At 55.3% G+C, this 17,935-nt stretch overlaps 1 protein-coding gene across 3 annotated transcripts in view; it reads left to right on the forward strand.

The window, feature by feature from the left end:
* Positions 1–426: 426 nt before the first annotated feature.
* Positions 427–17,935, forward strand: part of SLC12A7 (solute carrier family 12 member 7) — an 84,736-nt gene continuing 67,227 nt past the window's right edge. The window contains exon 1 of one of the 3 annotated variants that reach the window (XM_036020298.1): positions 427–607. In XM_036020298.1, coding sequence (XP_035876191.1) covers positions 478–607 — 130 coding nt within the window. In that variant the 5' untranslated portion in view covers positions 427–477. The remainder of the gene's footprint in view (positions 608–17,935) is intronic. The other 2 variants (XM_036020297.1, XM_036020300.1) reach the window with 2 other exon arrangements.

Genomic DNA, 17,935 nt, shown 5'->3' on the forward strand with positions numbered 1-17,935 from the left:
CTCCGGGATCCTGGGTACCCGCCCTCATTGGGCGTGGTCAGGGGTCCCAGGCCCTGCCCTGGGTCTGGGGGTGAAGCCGTCGGAGACCAGAGATCTCCGGTGCCCCATGGCAGCGCGACCCCCGAGGTGGTGCTACTCGGAAGGAACAGGACTGGATTCAGAATCAAGGATTCTGTGTCCAGCGGCGGACAAGGGATCCAGCGACGGTCGGCAACCAAGTCCGCCCTATCTGCCAAGACGTCCCCTCCCCGGTGCCCGCGCCCCGGCAACGCTCCTGGCTACTCCCGGGACCCTGACCCCTAGAGTGCAGGCGACCGCCTCCTCCCCGCAGGCCGCGCCCCGCCCCGCCCCCACTCCGCCCCGCCCCTCCCTGCCCACCTCTGCTCCGCCCCTGCCCCGCCCTCCCCCACCTGCCCTCCCCGTTCGAGCCCCGCTCACGTCCTGCAGCCCTGGCGTCGCCCGGGACCCGAGGCCAATATGTCCCAGCGTTTCGTGGTGACCCCCGCGGTGGGCGGGGCGGAGAGTCCAGACCCTGCAACTACCGCGGAGCCGGCCTTGGTGGACGCGCTACCCATTCTGAACTACGGCCGAGAGCCGAGCCGCTACGGTACGTACAGCCAGACGCGGACGTCCCCTCGGGGGTGCGCGGACGTCCGGAGAGTTGCGGGTGGCCTGGGTGGGAGAGCGGCCGGAGCGCTGGCCTTGGCAATGGTCCGCGCTGGGTTGAGCCGGTGCGGTGCGTCCACAGCACTCTCCTCGGAGACTTGACAGCAGCCGGATCCCGGCCGGCGGTGTGCCCTGTCGCGGGGCCTAGAGGGAGATGCTAAGGCATTGTCTTTGGGGATTGGCCGGGGACAGCTTCTGGGCCCCCTGACTGGAGCGCAGAGCGTCTGTCCAGTTCACTGTCCCGGTTTGTGTAGGGGTGCGGCTCTCAGACCACGAAGGAAATGCCCTGCTGGGTTCCTTCTGTCTGGGTGTCGCAGCCCTTGCAAGGGTCAGTGAGGCCTCGGTTCAGGGCTGTGCTTTTACAGCATGTGCTGCCCTCTAATCAGCCGCCTGGTTTGTGCCATTTCCTTCGGTGACCCCACCCGCCTTTAATCACTTTAATTAACCTCTACCTTCATGTACCTTGTCTTGAGAACTCTGATTTGAAAGAATTGAGAGGTGTTGGCACCCACATTGGTGTCCCCTGCCTGCTCCCTATATGTGGGGGATGTATAGACAGTGTCCCTCCTGGCCACTCACTGCTCACACACGTGGCGGCCCACAGCCCTGGGCCAGGAGGGCGGGGACCTGGAAGGACAAGGCAAAGCCTGGGTTCAGCCAGCAAGGCACAGGAGTAGGGTTTGACTGAAGCCGAACGGCTGCTGGAGCCCTGCCCCTCCACGGCAGTCTCTCTCCATTTGTGGGGGTTTGCGGCCCTGGGAAGGGCGGCCCTCCCCAGGGTTTGACCTCCCCCAGCCCTCTCCTGGGGCAGACTGCCCTTGGGCTCTCGCTTGCCCACAGGACCTCGGCTACGGCAGGGCTGAGGTTGGTCCGAGCTACCTTCTCCCATGCCCAGTAGTCCCAGCAGGTCAGGTCTCCAGGTAGAAGGGCCTCCTGGCTGTCCCCCACCCTGGGGAAACAGTACATGCCAGTGTCATGCATGTGCACTCGATGGGGGAGGGTGGCTGTAAGCGTGAGGACTGAGGGGGCAGAGCTTCTAGAGGGTTGTTCAACAAGACCTTTCGCGGAGGTGCTGGGAAGTTCTTCAGCATCGCAGTGGCGTCTGAGTGGTGCCTCCCCACGTGAGCAGCGAGCTTCCTGTGGCTCGGGTGTGCGTGAAGTGTGCTTGCCCATAGGCGTGTGCGTGTGTGTGCTGCAGGTGTGTGCGCTCGCTAGGACAGCGCCTTTGGCACAGACGTGGGGTGTGTGTGTTGATCCAACTATGCTCTGAGTTCTAAATCAGGTGTGAGTATGTGGACAGGACTCTTGTTACCTTGGCAGTGGCTTGTTCTCAGGTCATGCGCCCTCCCTGTCATTCTCTAACTCTTGGGCTCCAAGAGAGGTGTGCCTGGCACCTGCTGTGCCCTTGTGGTATCAACCCCAGAGCAGGGGGAACCCTCTCCACTGCTCCCTTCAAACCAGCTGTGACCCAAGCACAAGGCACTCTCTAGCTGGGGGCTAAGGCTTCTCCTGCTCCTGCTCCTGCTCACCCGGTAACACGGCCCTTTTGTTTTCCTCTGAACGGGTAGTTCTGCAATTATTGATTAGAGTAAATCAAAGAAACTAATGATTGCTTGGGGGTCGGGCAGGCCTCCAGCCTGTTCTGAGGGAAATGGCTTTGATGAAGAACTCAGCGGAAATTTCAGGCTGAGTGTGGGTGAGAACAAGAACCGCGCCTGGGAGCCTGCCAGGTGAACCCTTCCTGACTGCAGTCAGTGGCAGTGAGATGAGCTGTGCTTCGGGAGAGTGGAGCTAGGTCCATCCTCCCTCCCCAGGGGCTCCTAGGGCCGTGGTCCAGGTTCTGCACTGACCCCAGCCTGGGCTTGCTCAGCTCCCATACTCTTCGTCCAGGACCTGGGGCCTCCGTGGCCTTGGTCTCGCCTCTGGGCTGAAAGATGGTACTCCCAGGGGACACCGCCCAATCATGGGGCCCTTCATCCGGCCGGAAGGGCTCAGCTCCCAGCACCCCAAGCAAGGACAAGGGCCTGGGTCCGCTGACCCCTTCAGGTCTTCCTCTGGCTGCGTCCTCCTTGTGGGCCCCCCTGCCTCCCTGGCCCTTGTCACCTAGCATGCGGGACTGATCCCTGGGGAGAGGGTTTGGTGCCAGGAGACATGCTCAGGCCTCGATGCGCCTTTTTGCTCTCTCTCAAGCTGCTGAGATTTTCATCCTCGTGCTGGCGTGGACGGCATTGTACCACGGTCCTCGATGAGACACTCAAAAGAGGGGCTGTTGGGGCCAGGAGAACCCGCGTAACCCTAGAATACCCCCCCACACACACTCATCTCTTCTTGTGGGCTGCTGTCCAGGGGGCAGGTCCCCCTCCCTCCCTCCCCACCACCACCCTTGGGAACTAAAGAACCCAGGTGGGGACTGGCCACCCCAGCCATTCCCCGACCACAGTCCTCAGGTGTGGGGACTGCTGAGCCTGGAGCCGCCGCCTGCCCCGCCACCCGGCTGGCCAGTGTTTGCCCACAGACCTTGGGCTCCACGGTGCGGGAGTCCTAGCCAGTGGTCAGTGAAATTATTTTGTGTTGCACCCACTATATGGAAATAAAAGCCCTATTATTTGGTGCTCAATTTAAACAATGTAAACTGAGTTTTAAAAAGGAAACAGGCTTTATTGACACTTCCTGGTCCCAGCCAGGAAGTGGGGCATGGTGGTCACTGGTCTGGAATTGTCTTTTCACTTGCAGGTATGTGGGGGGTGACGGAGGGGAATTTCTAATCCTTGGGGACACCCAGCCTTTCCACTCACTGGCTCCGAAGGCCATGCCCGAGTCCCTGTGGTGCCTCCTTCAGCAGCCAGCCTGGAGTGGGACTCGCAGAGTCTAATCACTCAACTTCACTCTCAGACCAGCTCCCCTGGAGTGAGAGTACCCGTGTGCAGGGAGAGGCTGCCGTGGTGGGGCCTCCGTTCTCGGGGACAGGACAGAAGCCCAGCTGCGTGTCCCCATCTCTGTGTCTCCCTGGCTCAGTCGGCATTTCCTGAGGGCCCCTCCTCGAGCCCACAGCACTCACTGGCCACAACAGCACGCCACTGTGCCACGTTTAGTTGGCCTACTAAGGGCAGCCTGATCCCGTGCTGGGACGGGAGCGGCCTGCGCATCTCCGCCCATAGGGAATGAGAGATGCGCTCCAGATGTGACTGCCTGCCCCACCGCTCTCCCCGGCGTGGCTGCAGGAGGGGAGAGGAGGTGTGTAAGGGGACCATAGAGCCTTTTGTCTCACAGGAGAGGCCTAGCCATGTTGCCATGGAGCCGGAAATGTCTGGAAGGTTCCAGGTGAGTGAGGCTGAACCATTGCTCTCCTTTCGTCCCCGGTAAAGGGGTGCTGGTTGGAACCCCCAGTGCAGTCCCTTTGGTGGGATCATGAGAGGTGGTTCCAAATCCAGAATGAGGACATGAGATGGACGTGTTCCCCGCTCTGCCTGAGAGCAGAGTTCAGGGACAGGATCCAGCCTGAAAGGAGAGCCTGTACAGGGGGCCACCTTGAGGACAATGACATTTGGGGAGGGTCAAAGCCAGCTCCAGCACATGTGGGAGGAGACAGCCCAAGGAACACCTGCACACCCACCCCTTCTTCTCCCCTAAGCCCCTCCCCCCCAGGGCCACACCTCGGGCGGCAGCTTGGCTCTCCAGGGTCCAGATTCCCCTAGGCCACCTCTGTGTGTCTGTGGCGTGGGATGGGCTGCACCTGAAGCAGACTCTGAGTGGAAGATTCTGGACGTGAGGAGGGTAGTGGAGTGGCCTGTCACTTTCACAGGGCTGTCTGGGGGGGAAACATCCTCCTGGGCTGAGAGGAACCGCAGAAGGACAAAGGCATTGGAACAAGAGGACCGAGGATGAGACAGCCTGTCCGTCTAGGCAGCGGGAACAGGAGCCCAGGGCTGGGTCTGGTTAGGCTCCACCCACGGTGCCCGCAGCTGCCCTGGGAGGAGGGAGGGAGTGGAGCAGACATGAAGATGGGGTGGAGTGAGGGGCCAGAGGGCAAGCTGGCTCCTCAGGTCACCCTGTGTGACAGGCTCTCCCAGACAGCTTATCCCCCACCCCTGCCCAGACAGTGCATCTGTGCTTGTTACATGACCTTGTGCATCCGTCATCACTATCATTCATGGTGTTGGTCTTCGGTTTCTGCTTGAAAAAAGTTTCAGGGATCCCTGGCCAGGTAGCTTAGTTGGTTAGAGCATTGGCCCGATACACCAAGGTTGCAGGTTCGATTCCCCATCAGGGCACATACAGGAATCAGCCAATTAATGCATAAATAAGTGGTACAACAAATCAGTCCTGGCTAGTGTGGCTCAGGGGATTGTGTGCTGGCCTGCGAATCAAAGGATCGCTGGTTCGATTCCTAGCTGGGGCACATGCCAGGGTTGCAGGCCAGGTCCCCAGATGGGGGTGCACAAGAGGCAACCACACATTGATGTTTCTCTCTTTCTCTTTCTCCCTCCTTTTCCCTCTCTCTAAAAATAAATAAATATAATCTTTTTAAAAAAGTTTTAGGGACAAGCCCCATTTCCCAGGCTGAATGTGATGCTTTTCATCAGGACCCAGGCTGCTGCCAGTTCCCTCTTGGCTGACTGACACCCAAGGTGGAGGCGACAGACGGCTCTGGTGTCGACCCCCCACCACCGGCGTGCTGGGCAGACTCTGTTTCCTTTCCCTTAAATATTTTATGGAGCATGGCGCGTGTTAATCTGTAAGCCGCCTCTGGGTCTCAGGGAGCAGTGCTTCTGTCCAGAACGCCCCAGGGTTTGGTCACTCTAATCCTGAAGAATTCTCGCCTTGGTGATGTCTAACTTGGCTTAAAAAGAAAACACTCCAAGGCACAGCCATCATTTCTCTTCTATGCTTCCTGATGTTCAGCTTGGCTTCTTTTTCCCTGGGAGGTTGTCATGGGTTTTGAGGCACCAGCTTCCTTTATACATCAAAATTTTCTTTACGTGAAGGCGTTACCATCCAAAGAGGGAACCACAGCTCAGTCTCAAAGAGTGTGAGTCCGGGTCTGCACAGTGGGGTTGGCCTCTCTGGCCTCTGTGCAGAGCCCCCCGCACACAGGGGTTCCTGGAGTCCCCAGTCCTAGCTGCTCATCCGCACAGAGGTCAGTTCACACAGGTGACAAGCATGAGAACGTCTGGTTCAGGCGGCCACACAAACATCCTTAACCCACTGGGAGGCTGCGATGGCAGGCCTAGGCCCCCAGGGGGGATGTGCTTGGAACAACCCTCCCACTGCCCTGAGGGTGGTGCCTGCCTGGGGCCCTGGCTGTCCTGCCCTCACAGCTTCCACCCGGGCCTCTGTCCCGTGGGCTCTGGCTGGGGTTCTGCACCTGTGTCCGTGGATGTTGGCCACTACACCAATATGTGGGGTCGGGGGCAGTAAAAGGTAACTGCAAGCGCAGGTTTAAAAAATGCAAACCAAAGGACACTATGAAGAGACACCCACAGAATGGGAGAAAATATTTGCAAATCACATCTGACAAGAGATTAATATCCAGAATATATAAAGAGCTCCTATAACAACTTAACAACAAATCAAACCAATTACACATGGGCAAAGGACTTGCATAGACATTTTTAAAAATTAAATTTATTGAGGTGATGCTGGTTAATCAGATTACATAAGTTTCAGGTGCACAGTTCTACAATCCATCACCTGTATATTCCATTGCTTGTTCAGCACACAAAATCCAATCTCCTTTGTCACTATGTTTGACCTCCTTACTCTCTTCACCCTTCCTCCAACCCCCTTCCCCTCTGGTAACCTTCAGACTGCTGTCTCCATCTGAGTCTGTTTGTTCATCGGTTGCTTTCTGTTTTATATCCTACATATGAGTGCAATCATTTGGTTGTTGTCCTTTTCCATCTGACTTATTTCACATAGGATGGTACTCTCAAGAGGCATCCATGTTGATGCAAATGGCAGTGTTTCATCCTTTCTTAGTGCTCAGTAGTGTTCCCTTGTAGACATGCACCATCGTTTCTTTGTCCAGTTGTCAGTCAAAGGACACTCTGGTTGTTTCCATGCCTTGGCTACCCTGAATAATGCTGTGATGAGCATAAGGGTGCATATATCTTTACAAATAAATGCTTTCAAGTTTGTGGGGTAGATCACCAGAAGAGGGATTACTGGGTCCTGGGTAGCTCTCAAATAGATGTCTTTCCAAAGACGATGTACCGATGGGCAATGAGCACATGGAAAGACGCTCACCATTACTGATCACTAGGGAAATGCAACCAAAACCACAATAAGATAGTGCTTTACCCCTCATTTCAATGACTATCATAAAAACGTAGAAAATAACGAATGTCAGAAAGGATGTGGAGAAATTAGAACTGTTGCGCACTGATGATGGAAATGTAGAATGGCCCAGACGCAGTGGAAAACAGGAGGTTCCTAAAATATTAAACATAGATTTGCCATATGATTCAGCAATTCTATTCCTTGGTGTTTACCCAAAGGAATTGAAAGCAGGGTCATAAAGAGATATTTGTGCACCCATGTTCATAGCAGCATTATTCACAATAGCCAACAAAGTGGAAATAACACAAAAGTCTATCAACAGAACAGAAAAAGAGGAGGTGGTCCAGGACTTCTGGTCAAGATGGAGGTGTAGGTAAATGTGCTTCACCTCCTCACACAACCACAGAAAGAATTACAACTAGACCTCAAAACAAATAACATCAAGTGCCATCTGAAAATTGAGCTGTGTGGAAGTCCAACAACCAAGGATTTAAAGAAGCCACATTCATCCAGATGGGTGGAAGGGGTGGGGACATGGAGACAGGACAAGAGGCCAGGAGACACACTGTGGCATGGAGAGGTGGTGACGGCAGCAGCATGGGGGGTCCTGCATTCACATGTGGTGGATAAAGATCAGGAGGGATACTTTGGAAGCAGGTGATCCCAGCCCTAGGCCAGACCACACAGCCCAGGGTTTCAGTGCCAGGAAGATACATCCTTGTAACTTCTGGCTGTAAAAACCAGCGGGGGTTGGAGTGGTGGAAGAAACTGCCAGATTTTTAGGAGAGTCCACTTGAAGGGCCTGCATGGACTTAAAACATATGCCAACCCACCCTTCTGGGATTCAGCACCAGGGAAAGAGCTAGAAGGGCTCCAGTCATACAAGGCAAGTGCCAGGCAAACCGCCAGAAGAGAAACCAGGCAGCAACATTGTCCACTGTCTGAGCCCTCCCCGGACACAGAACCACAAAGCAGTGAAGCGAGTTACCTCACCTTGGTGATCACCTAAGGCTCACGCCACACAATTTACAGATGCCTTCCCTACAATAGGCCATGCCACTAAGACAGGGAGTCAAAGCAGCTCTACCTAGTACACAGAAACATACAAGGAAGCTACCAAATTGAGAAGACAAAGAACTATGGCCTAAATGAAAGAACTGAACAAAACCCAAGAAAAAGAACTAAGCAAAATGGAGATAACCACCCTATCAGATGCAGAGCTCAAAACACCGGTGATCAGGATTCTCAAAGAACTCACTGAGTATGGCAACCAACATAAAGGAAGAAATGAGGTTACACTAAGTGAAATTTTTAAAAATCTACAGGAAACCAACAATGAAGGGGAGGAAGCTTGGATTTAAATCAATGATTTGGAACTTAAGAAATACACTTCAACCAGAACAGAAATAAGAAATAAGAATTCAAAAAAACAAGGATAGTATAAAGTGCCTCTGGGACATCTCCAAACATACCAATATCCGGATCATAGGGGTTCCAGAAGGAGAAGAGGAAGAGCAAGAAATTGAAAACTTATTTGAAAAAAATAATGAAAGAAAACTTCCCTAATTTGGCAAAGGAAATAGACATACAAGCCCAGGAAGCACAGAAAGTCCCAAACAAGTTGGACCCAAAGAGGATCACACCTAGACACATCATAATTAAAATGCCAAAGCTTAATGATAAACAGAGAATCTTAAAAGCAGCAAGAAAAAAGCAGAGAGTTACCTGCAAAGGAGTTCCCATAGACTATCATCTGATTTCTCAAAAGAAACTTTTCAGGCAAGAAGGGACTGGAAAGAAGTACTCAAAGGGATGAAAAGCAAGAACCTACAACCTAGATTACTCTATCCAGCAAAGCTATCATTTAGAATGAAAGGACAGATAAAGTGCTTTCTAGACAAGGTAAAGCTAAAAGAGTTCATCATCACCAAGCCATTATTACATGAAATGTTAAAGGGACTTATTTTTAAAAAGATCAAAACTATGAACATTAAAATGGCAATAAATTCACAACTATCAACAACTGAATCTAAAAAAGAAAACAAACTAAGCAAACAATCAGAAGGGGAACAGAATCATAGATATGGGGATCATTTGGAGGGATATGGGCAGGGGGGTGGAAGGGGGAGAATGGGGGAAGTGCAGGGATTAAGAAGCATAATTGGTAGGAACAAAATACACCGGGGGAGAACAGTGTAGGAAATGGAGAAGCCGAACAACGTATATGCACAACCCATGGACATGAACTAAGGCAGGGATTGCTGGAGGGAAAGGTGGTGCTGGGCAGAGGGGAGCACGGGGGGGGGGGTGGAATTGAGACAACTGTAATAGCCTAATCAATAAAACAGACTTTCTAAAAAAGAAGATGTGGTGCATCTATACAATGGAATATTACCCAGACTTAAAAAGGAAGGGCTTTCTAACATACGCTGCAGTGTGAGGGACCCTTGATGATATTATGCTGAGTGAAATAAGCCAGTCACAAAAAGATCAATACTGAATGATTCTACTCATACAAGGTCCCCAGAGGAGTCAGATTCATAGAGATTAAAAGGAGAAGAGTGTGTGCCAAGGGTGGGGGAGGGGGACGGGGAATTAGTGTTTAATGGGGCAGAGGTTCAGTTTGGGAAGATGAAAAAGTTCTGGAGACGATGGAAGTGACGGCTGCACAGTGATGTGACTGTGCTTAATGCCACTGAACTGTACACTGACAATGGCTTAAATGCTGAGTTTTATGTTATATATATGTATTTTTATCACAATACAAAAACTACAAAAAAAAAAAAAAAAAAGAAAAGCAAACAGGAGAGAATGACCAAGAAGGAACTAAATCCGCTCCCCTCACCGCCCCCGCCCCCCCCCCCCCCCCCCCCCCCCCCCCCCGCGCCTGCTTCTGCCGGAGAACCCCATCGCTGGTTTTCCGGGAGGAAGCCAGTTTGATTAAATCAATTCTCGCCATGCAGGGCTCTCCCAGGAGTGGGTCCTTTTTCATCTAAATTGCTCTCTGCGAGGTGCAAGTTCAGGCCTCTTACAGGAGATATTTTTGTCCAGGAACCTTCCTGTTTCAAATCACACCCTGTGTGACCCCTTCCGGGCTGGTCCTGGGGGGAAAGGGGGGCTTCTGACTGGTTTCCTGTGTGTAGATTCTGGGAAGGGGGCTGCAGACCTGGTACAGCCCCTGCTCACACTGCTTCCCTCAAAGAAACTTTTGAGTTTCTCCTCCCTGGACAAAGAGAGAGCGGCAGCCTCAACCACCCAGCCAGGCATTGGGGGAAGAGGTGGCCCTAAGTCCTCCCGCCCACTCAGGCCCTCTCCTTCCTGGACATGCGCCGGCTGTCTTGGTGCCCAGGGACAGCCTCAGCAAAATGCACCGACCAGATGTCCTGGCTGCTGGGCCTGCAGCCCCTGCCTCACCTTAACCACCACTGCCCGTTCCCAGACACCTCAGAGTGCGGACAAGCTCTCCTGTCCGAAGAAGCGGCTGGGCTGGGCACTCTCAGGAGGCCTCGCCAGCCATACCAACCTTCCGGGTCCTTCCTTGTTCTGTCTTAGCATGAGTGGCCTGTCCCCAGAAAGGGGAAGGTGGCTGTTGCCTGTACTTGCTCCCTCAGAAGGCAGCAAATGTTGTTTTTTTGCTTGGAACTGTTCAGAGTTGTCTTTGGAGGGACTGAGATCCCAGCTTTGTGCCCGAGGAGGGGCCTGTGCACCACACGCAAGGCAAGACTGATCATGATGGTCCCTTCGGACATGCTGCGTCCTGGCTGCAGGAAAGGGAGTGTGCATGTGTATGCACACATGTGTGTGCATGCATGCATGTGGTGTTTCTCCCACCGTAGTAGAGCTGCCGTCCACCTCACCCTTACTTTGGACAGTTTGCAAAGCAATGCCACATCATTACATCATTCACATCTGTGACTGTCCAGTGAGCAAGAGACAAGGCATGCAGCCCATCAAGAGCTGGACAGACCCAGCCTTCGGCCCTCGCTGGGCATGAGGCAGCCAGAGACTCTCCCATAGCAGTCTGGGTCATGACGTCACCCCCATGGTGGGAGGGTGCTGCATGAATTGGTTTGTCACTGGGTGTAAAGTCCCCTCAAAGCCAGAGTGGTGATGCTCGATGCAGACACTTGAGAGAAGGTGGGAAGTACAGTCTTTGGGGCCCCAGAGAAACAGACCCAACAGGATGTGTGTACACGTAGAGAGTAATTGACTCACGAGACTGAATCCCAGATCTGCAGGATGGCTGGAGGGCCGGAGATCCGGGGAAGAGTGACAGTTTAGAACACAGCCAGCTGCTGGTGGGATTCCTTCTGCTCCGTGAGGTCTTCAACTGATTGCATGAAACCCACCCAGATTAGGGAGGACAATCTGCTTTCTTTAAAATCCACCAATTTAAATGTTAATCTTACCCCCAAAAAACGCCTTCCTAGAAACCCAGAAAAATGTTTGACCCAATATTTGGGCAGACTTCCAACCTCCAGGACCGAGACAATAAATTTCAGTTGTTTAGACCTCCCTGTCTGTGGTGCCAGTTGTGCAAGAGCGGACTGAGATAAACTGTCCAATCATTGCAGCTGTGGGCTCCCCGGGGCCCCCAGGTGGGCCTGTCTCAGCTCAGCCTCCTCGGTGGCCATGGCCACAGCTCTGCTCTGTCCTGAACCCCCAGCTGACTCCCTGTGAACAGCCTCCCCAAGGTGGTCCTCCATGAGGTCATTTGGAGCTGTCACAGCAGAGCCCAGTGCCTCCTCCAGCCAAGTTCTCTTGGATGGCTTACCTGGACCGAGGCTCCCTCCCTGGTAGCCCCTCCATCAGGGTCCTTGCTCTCCCCCCACCCTGGCCACCTGAGCCCTCCCTCGAGGCCTGGGCTGCTTGTTGCATCTCGTTGCCTAGAGACTGTAGCATTCCTGTCCCCCTGGACTAGCCTCTCCTGTTGCTTCTCATGCCCTATGTCCTTCCTTGTTTCATTGTCCCAGCTTTAATAAGTATATCCTCGCACTCACCTGGACTCGTGCTGTGAAATCCCTCCCACACGAAGTCAAGCACCCACACACTACAGCTGGCCCTTGGCAGACCCACTCAGGGCCAGGCCCCTGTCCGCTAACACTTACTGGGGGCCACATTCTCCTGAGTTTGGACCTGAATTCCGTTTCAGTTTTGAGGTTTGTGGTTATGCCCACTCCCCAACCCCTGGATCCTGTGAATGGGGCCTAATTTGGAAAAAGTCTCTTTGCAAATGTGATTAAGGATCTGAAGATGAAGAGATCATCCTGGGTTATCCGGGTGGCCCAGAATCTGTGGGCAAATATCCTTGTAAGGGACACAGAAGGGAACAGGCACACGGGGGAGGCCATCTGAAGACAGAGGCAGAGACTGGAAGAGGTGGGCAGGACCCTCCCCTGGAGCCTGCGAGGGGAACGTGGCCCTGGGACACCTTGATCTCATACTTCTAGCTCCAGAGCTGTGAGAGCACGCATTTCTGTGTTAAGCACTGTTTGTGGCCCTGGGCACAGCAGCTCTCCAAGTGGTGCCCAGAGAGGCTGGGTGGGCTTGCCTAGGAGGGGTTTCTGGAGTGCTGGGGGTCCTGAGGGTGGGAGTGGGTATGGAAAGAGAACAGACACACCCCCGCTCCAGCTTCGCCCATCAGCCTCCCCATCACGTGGCATCATGACTGCCATCAGGGACTCTAGCATGTGCTGCTGCCCTGGGCACCTGGGTGGGCCCCACAGGGCACCACCACCACTGTCTGTGTCTACGGGGATAGAGGGGGGGTCTGGGGGAGCAGCCCCCAGCCCGTTCTGGGGCACAGACCCTGTAGCCAGGAGCCCAGGGCCTCCTGGGGTGGTCCCAGGAGGAGAGTGGACCTCAGCAGGAGAGTGACCACTGTGTCCTGGAGCCTGTGGATGGTGGAGAGAGTGGGACTGAGGGGTGATCACAGGAGCCAAGGAGGCTGGGACCTGAGCCAAAAATCAGCACTTGGAGCAGACCTGGCTCCAAAGTGCAGCTCTACCGGCAGCTGAGTCACCTGAAGGCGGCTCTCCCAGGAAGAGTGGTGCAGGGCAGTGCCATTCTCCACCCTCCAGGGCCTGAGAAGCAGCCTTGAAGGAGAGACCCCACCCACTCTGACCCCTTCTGGGTTTCCTGCACAGAGCCGAGGCAGGGGTCACACAAAGTGCCGGAGCACAGGGCCTGGGGTGCTGCACGTGCGTGTGGCACGCGTGCGTGAGTGTGTCGGTAACTCTCACAAAAGCCAAGGCATCCCCTGGAGTCCAGAATGGGACGCCTCCCTGGGCCCTGGGCCCCACCTGCACTTTGTCCCCTGAGCCCTTTGAGCTTTGCTTACGTTCGGTAACAGACTTTCCTTGGAAGCCGGGTTGTGACTTTAAAACCCGGCAGAGGGCTAATGTTGATGTGCTGACAGTGAGGGCAGGGCATGGAGCCTCAGAGCAGGGAGGAGGGTGAGAACACATGCATGCAGAGCGGGGCAAGTAGGCCCAGGACCAGCGGCCGGTCAATGGAACGGTTTACAAGTGGCCGTGGCCATCTTCCCCAAGGGCAAAGTGTTCCTCCTTCTCCTGCACTTGTATTGGGAGACAGAGGATCCTGTTGGTCTCCTCCAAGGCATTATTCTTTCAGCTGAATGTTGGTGCTCCTGGCAGGTGGGCACTTTTACCTTCAGATTGGGCCAGTGGGGCTGGCTGTGGACAAACCCTCCCATTGGGTGACACCCTGAACACAAACCCAATGACAGTGGAAATGAGAAATGTCCTGGCACCGTTCAGATCTTGGCGTGGTGCTGCCACCCCGTCAGTCCCGAATGTGGGCTCTGACAATACACTGGAGTGAGCAGGAAGAACCTCGGCCACAAAGGCCACTCCAGGGAAGACATGCCCTCGGCTGCCCGCATGTCCAGCCCGAGGACAGCAGTGCTGATTCCCGGACAGGGCTGTGGAGGGGAACGAAGGCCTCCCAGTGTGAACGGGCAGAGCTGGCCGTGGCAGGGTCAGCCCATCACTCTGTGTGGTGGAGGCTCCGGGGCAGGTAGATAAGAGCGAGAGTGTCACAGTGGGGCAAAGGGGGCCATGAGCCGAGGGAGGCAGGATGCAGGAGCTGGAAGGGAGCATCCTATATGGGTGGTTGGGGAGCATTTGCTTTCTGTGGCTGGTCCTGAGTGGAAGGGGGGCAGTTGCTGACCGAGTCTTGACCCCCTGGCCCATTGCTGCTAAGGCTGGGGTTGGGCTGCCAGGCTGCCAGTGCAAGGTCGAAAGGCAGGGTCCTGTGCCGTCTGTGGTCTGGCTGCTCGCTGCTGCCTGCTGTTCACGCCATGTCTCAGGGCACCGATGACGGGGCTCCCTGGGGACCGGCTCCGCATCGTTCGGTATGGTTTGTTCTCAGGTTGGCGGGGGGGAGCGTGCGTGGCTCCCCCAGTGAGGGGGCTGGAGGATGGGAACCCCACAGGAGGTGGTGGCCTCCAAGTGACCAGTGAAAAGTTGTAGGTCATGCTCGGCGGGGGCATGGTATGGCACTGGGGGGCACTGCGGAGCACTGTGGGGAGCGTGGTGTGACAAGGCTGGGTACTGTGGAGCTCTGTGGGGAGCCCTGTTTGGGGAACTGTGGGGACACTGTGTGGCGTTGTGAGGCACTTGGGGGGGGGGGAAGTATCAGGATCGTGGGGTTCTACCCCACCCCCGCTGGAGGGCAGGGCCCAGGGCTTCTGGCCTCCAGGTGGCTTTGGGGTGAGTAACAGGATGACCAGTAGGGGGCAGTGGAGGACTGTGACAAAAACATTGGTGCAGGCTTGAAAAATCAAACCGGCGTCTGGTGCCCAAGCTCTGTTTCCAGGCTGTTCTATGAGAGCACCTGGTCCTTTGGCCAAGCCTGGGACCTTGTCTACCAATCTAAACCCTGTCAGGAGGCCACAGCCGGGGGGTGGGGGGGAAGGATTCCAGAAGGTTCCAGCCTAACCTTGCAGCCCTTGCTCAGAGACCCTCAGACACTCTCCCCATCCCACCACCACCCCCAACACCAGCTTGGCTCTGGGGTGTCTTTCCCCTACCCCCACCCCCACCCCAGGGCCCTAGGCCTGCACAGACCCCCAGACCACCCTCCCAATCAGATTCCTGCCTGTACCCTGGGGCTGCTCCCCGCTGCCCCAGTGCCCACAGCTCCTACCACCCAGCTCCCTCGGCTGCCTACCTCTGACTGGACTGGCTGATGCTTTTAATGCAAAGAGACAGCCTGGGTCCTTCCGAGCTCTGCCTCCCCTTCTGCCTGCTGGGCCTTGTCCCTCCTTTTCCCTCCTCCTGTCACCGGATGGCCTTCCTCCTCCACTTCCCTCCTGGTTTCCCTGAAAGGCCTGCCCGTGGTCTGTCCCTCACCCTTCTAGTGTGTCGGAGGGAAAGATGGAAGCTTCTCCCCTTCCCCCACGAGCCTGCCTAAGGGGGGCATCAGGCAGGAGGCTGGGGCAGGTTTGCCCTGCTGCACGCCCCCCATGTCTGATCCTGGCAGGCGGGGTGCACAGCCTTTCTCTGCCTGACTTCAGGCCCAGGGAGGGCGAAGGCTGTCCTTCCACACCCTGCCCGTGTGTAGACAGTCCTCTGCCACTCGCTGGGGCCCAGGCCCCCATGAGGTTGCCCCTGGCGCCTCAAAGGCTGCTCAGATGAGGTGGGTGTGCCCAGGACACTGGGCACGAGGGCACCTCCCTGCAACCGTGCTCAGGGGGCACCTGCCCAACACATGGCCAAAGCAAGTGCTGGGGCTTCTGGCAGATTCTAGATGGTTCTGGAGCTGCCAACATTGGCCACCTTGATGGGGGAGCGGGCAGCAGAGCTGTTGCCACTGCAGCTAAGCCTCCTGTCACCAAACAAGGACAATTTTAGGTGATTTTCAGCATTTTTTTCTGAACCACACCCAGAAATACAATCATGGAGGTAACGTTAGAAGTTTCTTTAGTTTTTTAACTTTTTTTTTCAGGGGAAAATGGAGACACGCGCCCTGGGCTGGCCTGGCAAGGACGGCCTCCCTCGTGGTCTGACCCCAAGCCCCCAGGCTCCGGGCTGGATCGGGTTCTCGCCCTCTGACGACAGCGAGGCGCTGTCCTTTTGAATCAGCAGCTTTGGGCAGGGGAACAATGCCGTGCCTTGGAAGCAGCCCGTGTATTTGTGAATGTAACCCCATCTGAAATCTTTTATTTTCTTCCTGTTTAATCGTGGCAGCAGTGCCCACAGTTGAGGCTGTAATTTTCCTCCCGAGACAGTGTTGACTGTCGGCAACTCCTGGGTGTTCTCATGTTCATTCATGGGTGGCTGTGGAGGCTCTGCCCGGCCCCTCCTGAAGGCTGGTGGCATGGTGTCCCGGCGGCCTGCCGCACCCCTCAGAGCCCAGGGGGCTCCGTGCCCTCTCTCGGTCTGGGCCTCAGCGCACATCCCGGAGAATTGCAGGGCAGGGTGTGGGGACCTGGCTCCGCACCACACTCCAGGAGGAGGCCTGGAACTTCCTCCAGCCTCCTGAGCCTGAGGTCTCAGGCAGACCCCACGTGACTCCCAGGGGCACTCCTGGGGCCCTCTTACCACCCCGTGCCTGAGAGGGTGCTCCATGAGACCCTACCCTTTGGGGAGGAGAGGGGGTGGGTGTCACCCACTCCAGCTTTCGCAGTTTGGGGATATGAGCCACAGCACAAACCAGCAGCCCCCTCCACCCTCGCCTGGCTTGGAGCTGCACGGGCCTTTTAAATTCATGTTTCAGTTGTGGTAAAATACACACAACACAAAATTTACCATCTCACTTACTTTTGTGTGACAGTAAGTGCATTCACAGCGTTGTGCAGCCATCACCACCACCCTTCCCGAGAGCTTGTTACCTCTCCCAGCTGGCAGTCTGTCCCCATGAAACACTGACTTCCTGTCCGGCTTCAACCGCCAGGCCTCGGAGCCTCGGGAGAGCCTGGGTCACGGGAACAGGGTGAGCTGATGTTTGCAGGCCCTTTCCTTGTCATTGCTGATGCGTTTTACCAGGGAGCTACAGTCCTGCTGGGCCGTCTCCACGCTTTCTGCAGACCGTGCAAGCCTCGCAGACCTCGGCAGGCCTGCTCCTGCTGCTGGTCCTTCCATCCCTTGGGTGCCCTTGTCCACCACCAGAGCGTGAGTGAATCAGGAGCTTAGCTGGAAGTAAATGTTAAAGATTTGTTCAAGGGTCTTAGGATTTCCAGATCTTAAGCATAACTAGGCACACCCAGAGTGTTCCACAAAAGAAGGAAAAGATAAGTGTTCTTTTTTTTAATGTGTTTGATTTTAGAGAGAAGAGAGAGAAAGAAAGAAATATCGGTTGCCTCCCTTACACACCTTGGCCAGGAATCAAACCCACAACCTAGATATGTGCCCTGACCCAGAATCAAACCCCCAACCTTTTGGTGTATGGGAGGACACTCCAACCAACTGAGCCACACTGGGGCAAGCGGAGGGTCCTTATAGTAAAGAGCACACTCTTGCGAAGCATCAGTCCTTCATTCTTAATCTCCGGACGGGTCTGAGATGGTAATCCTCTAGGTCATGGGTCCTCAACCCCCGGGCTGTGGGCCCCTACTGGCGCATGACCTGCTAAGAACTGGTCCGCACAGCAGGAGGTGAGAAGCAGGAGGATCCAGGGAAGCTTCGCCGCTTTATCACCTAAGTTCCGCCTCCTGCCCCCCCACCCCGTCCCACCCACTTCCGTGGAAAATGGTCTTCCATGAAACAGTCCCTGGTGCCAGAAAGGTTGGGGACCGCTGCTGTGGATGGTGGTATGGGTAATGGCCGTCAGACAGACTGGGTGGGTCTGGATGCAGGCTGTTAGGCAATCTGGACACAGGCCCGTTCTTTCCTTAGTCCCTCGGGGGGTAATTAGAGGGTTATCTGCAGGCCTGATGTGTATCGGGCGTTGACTTAGGGCTGGGAAGGTTAAGTTCCCAGACTGGTTAAAACAAGAATTGTTTCCTCACACCTCAACCTGTGTGACT

This window comes from Phyllostomus discolor, chromosome 3, assembly GCF_004126475.2.
Source record: "Phyllostomus discolor isolate MPI-MPIP mPhyDis1 chromosome 3, mPhyDis1.pri.v3, whole genome shotgun sequence".
In the NCBI taxonomy this organism is placed as follows: Eukaryota; Metazoa; Chordata; class Mammalia; order Chiroptera; family Phyllostomidae; genus Phyllostomus; species Phyllostomus discolor.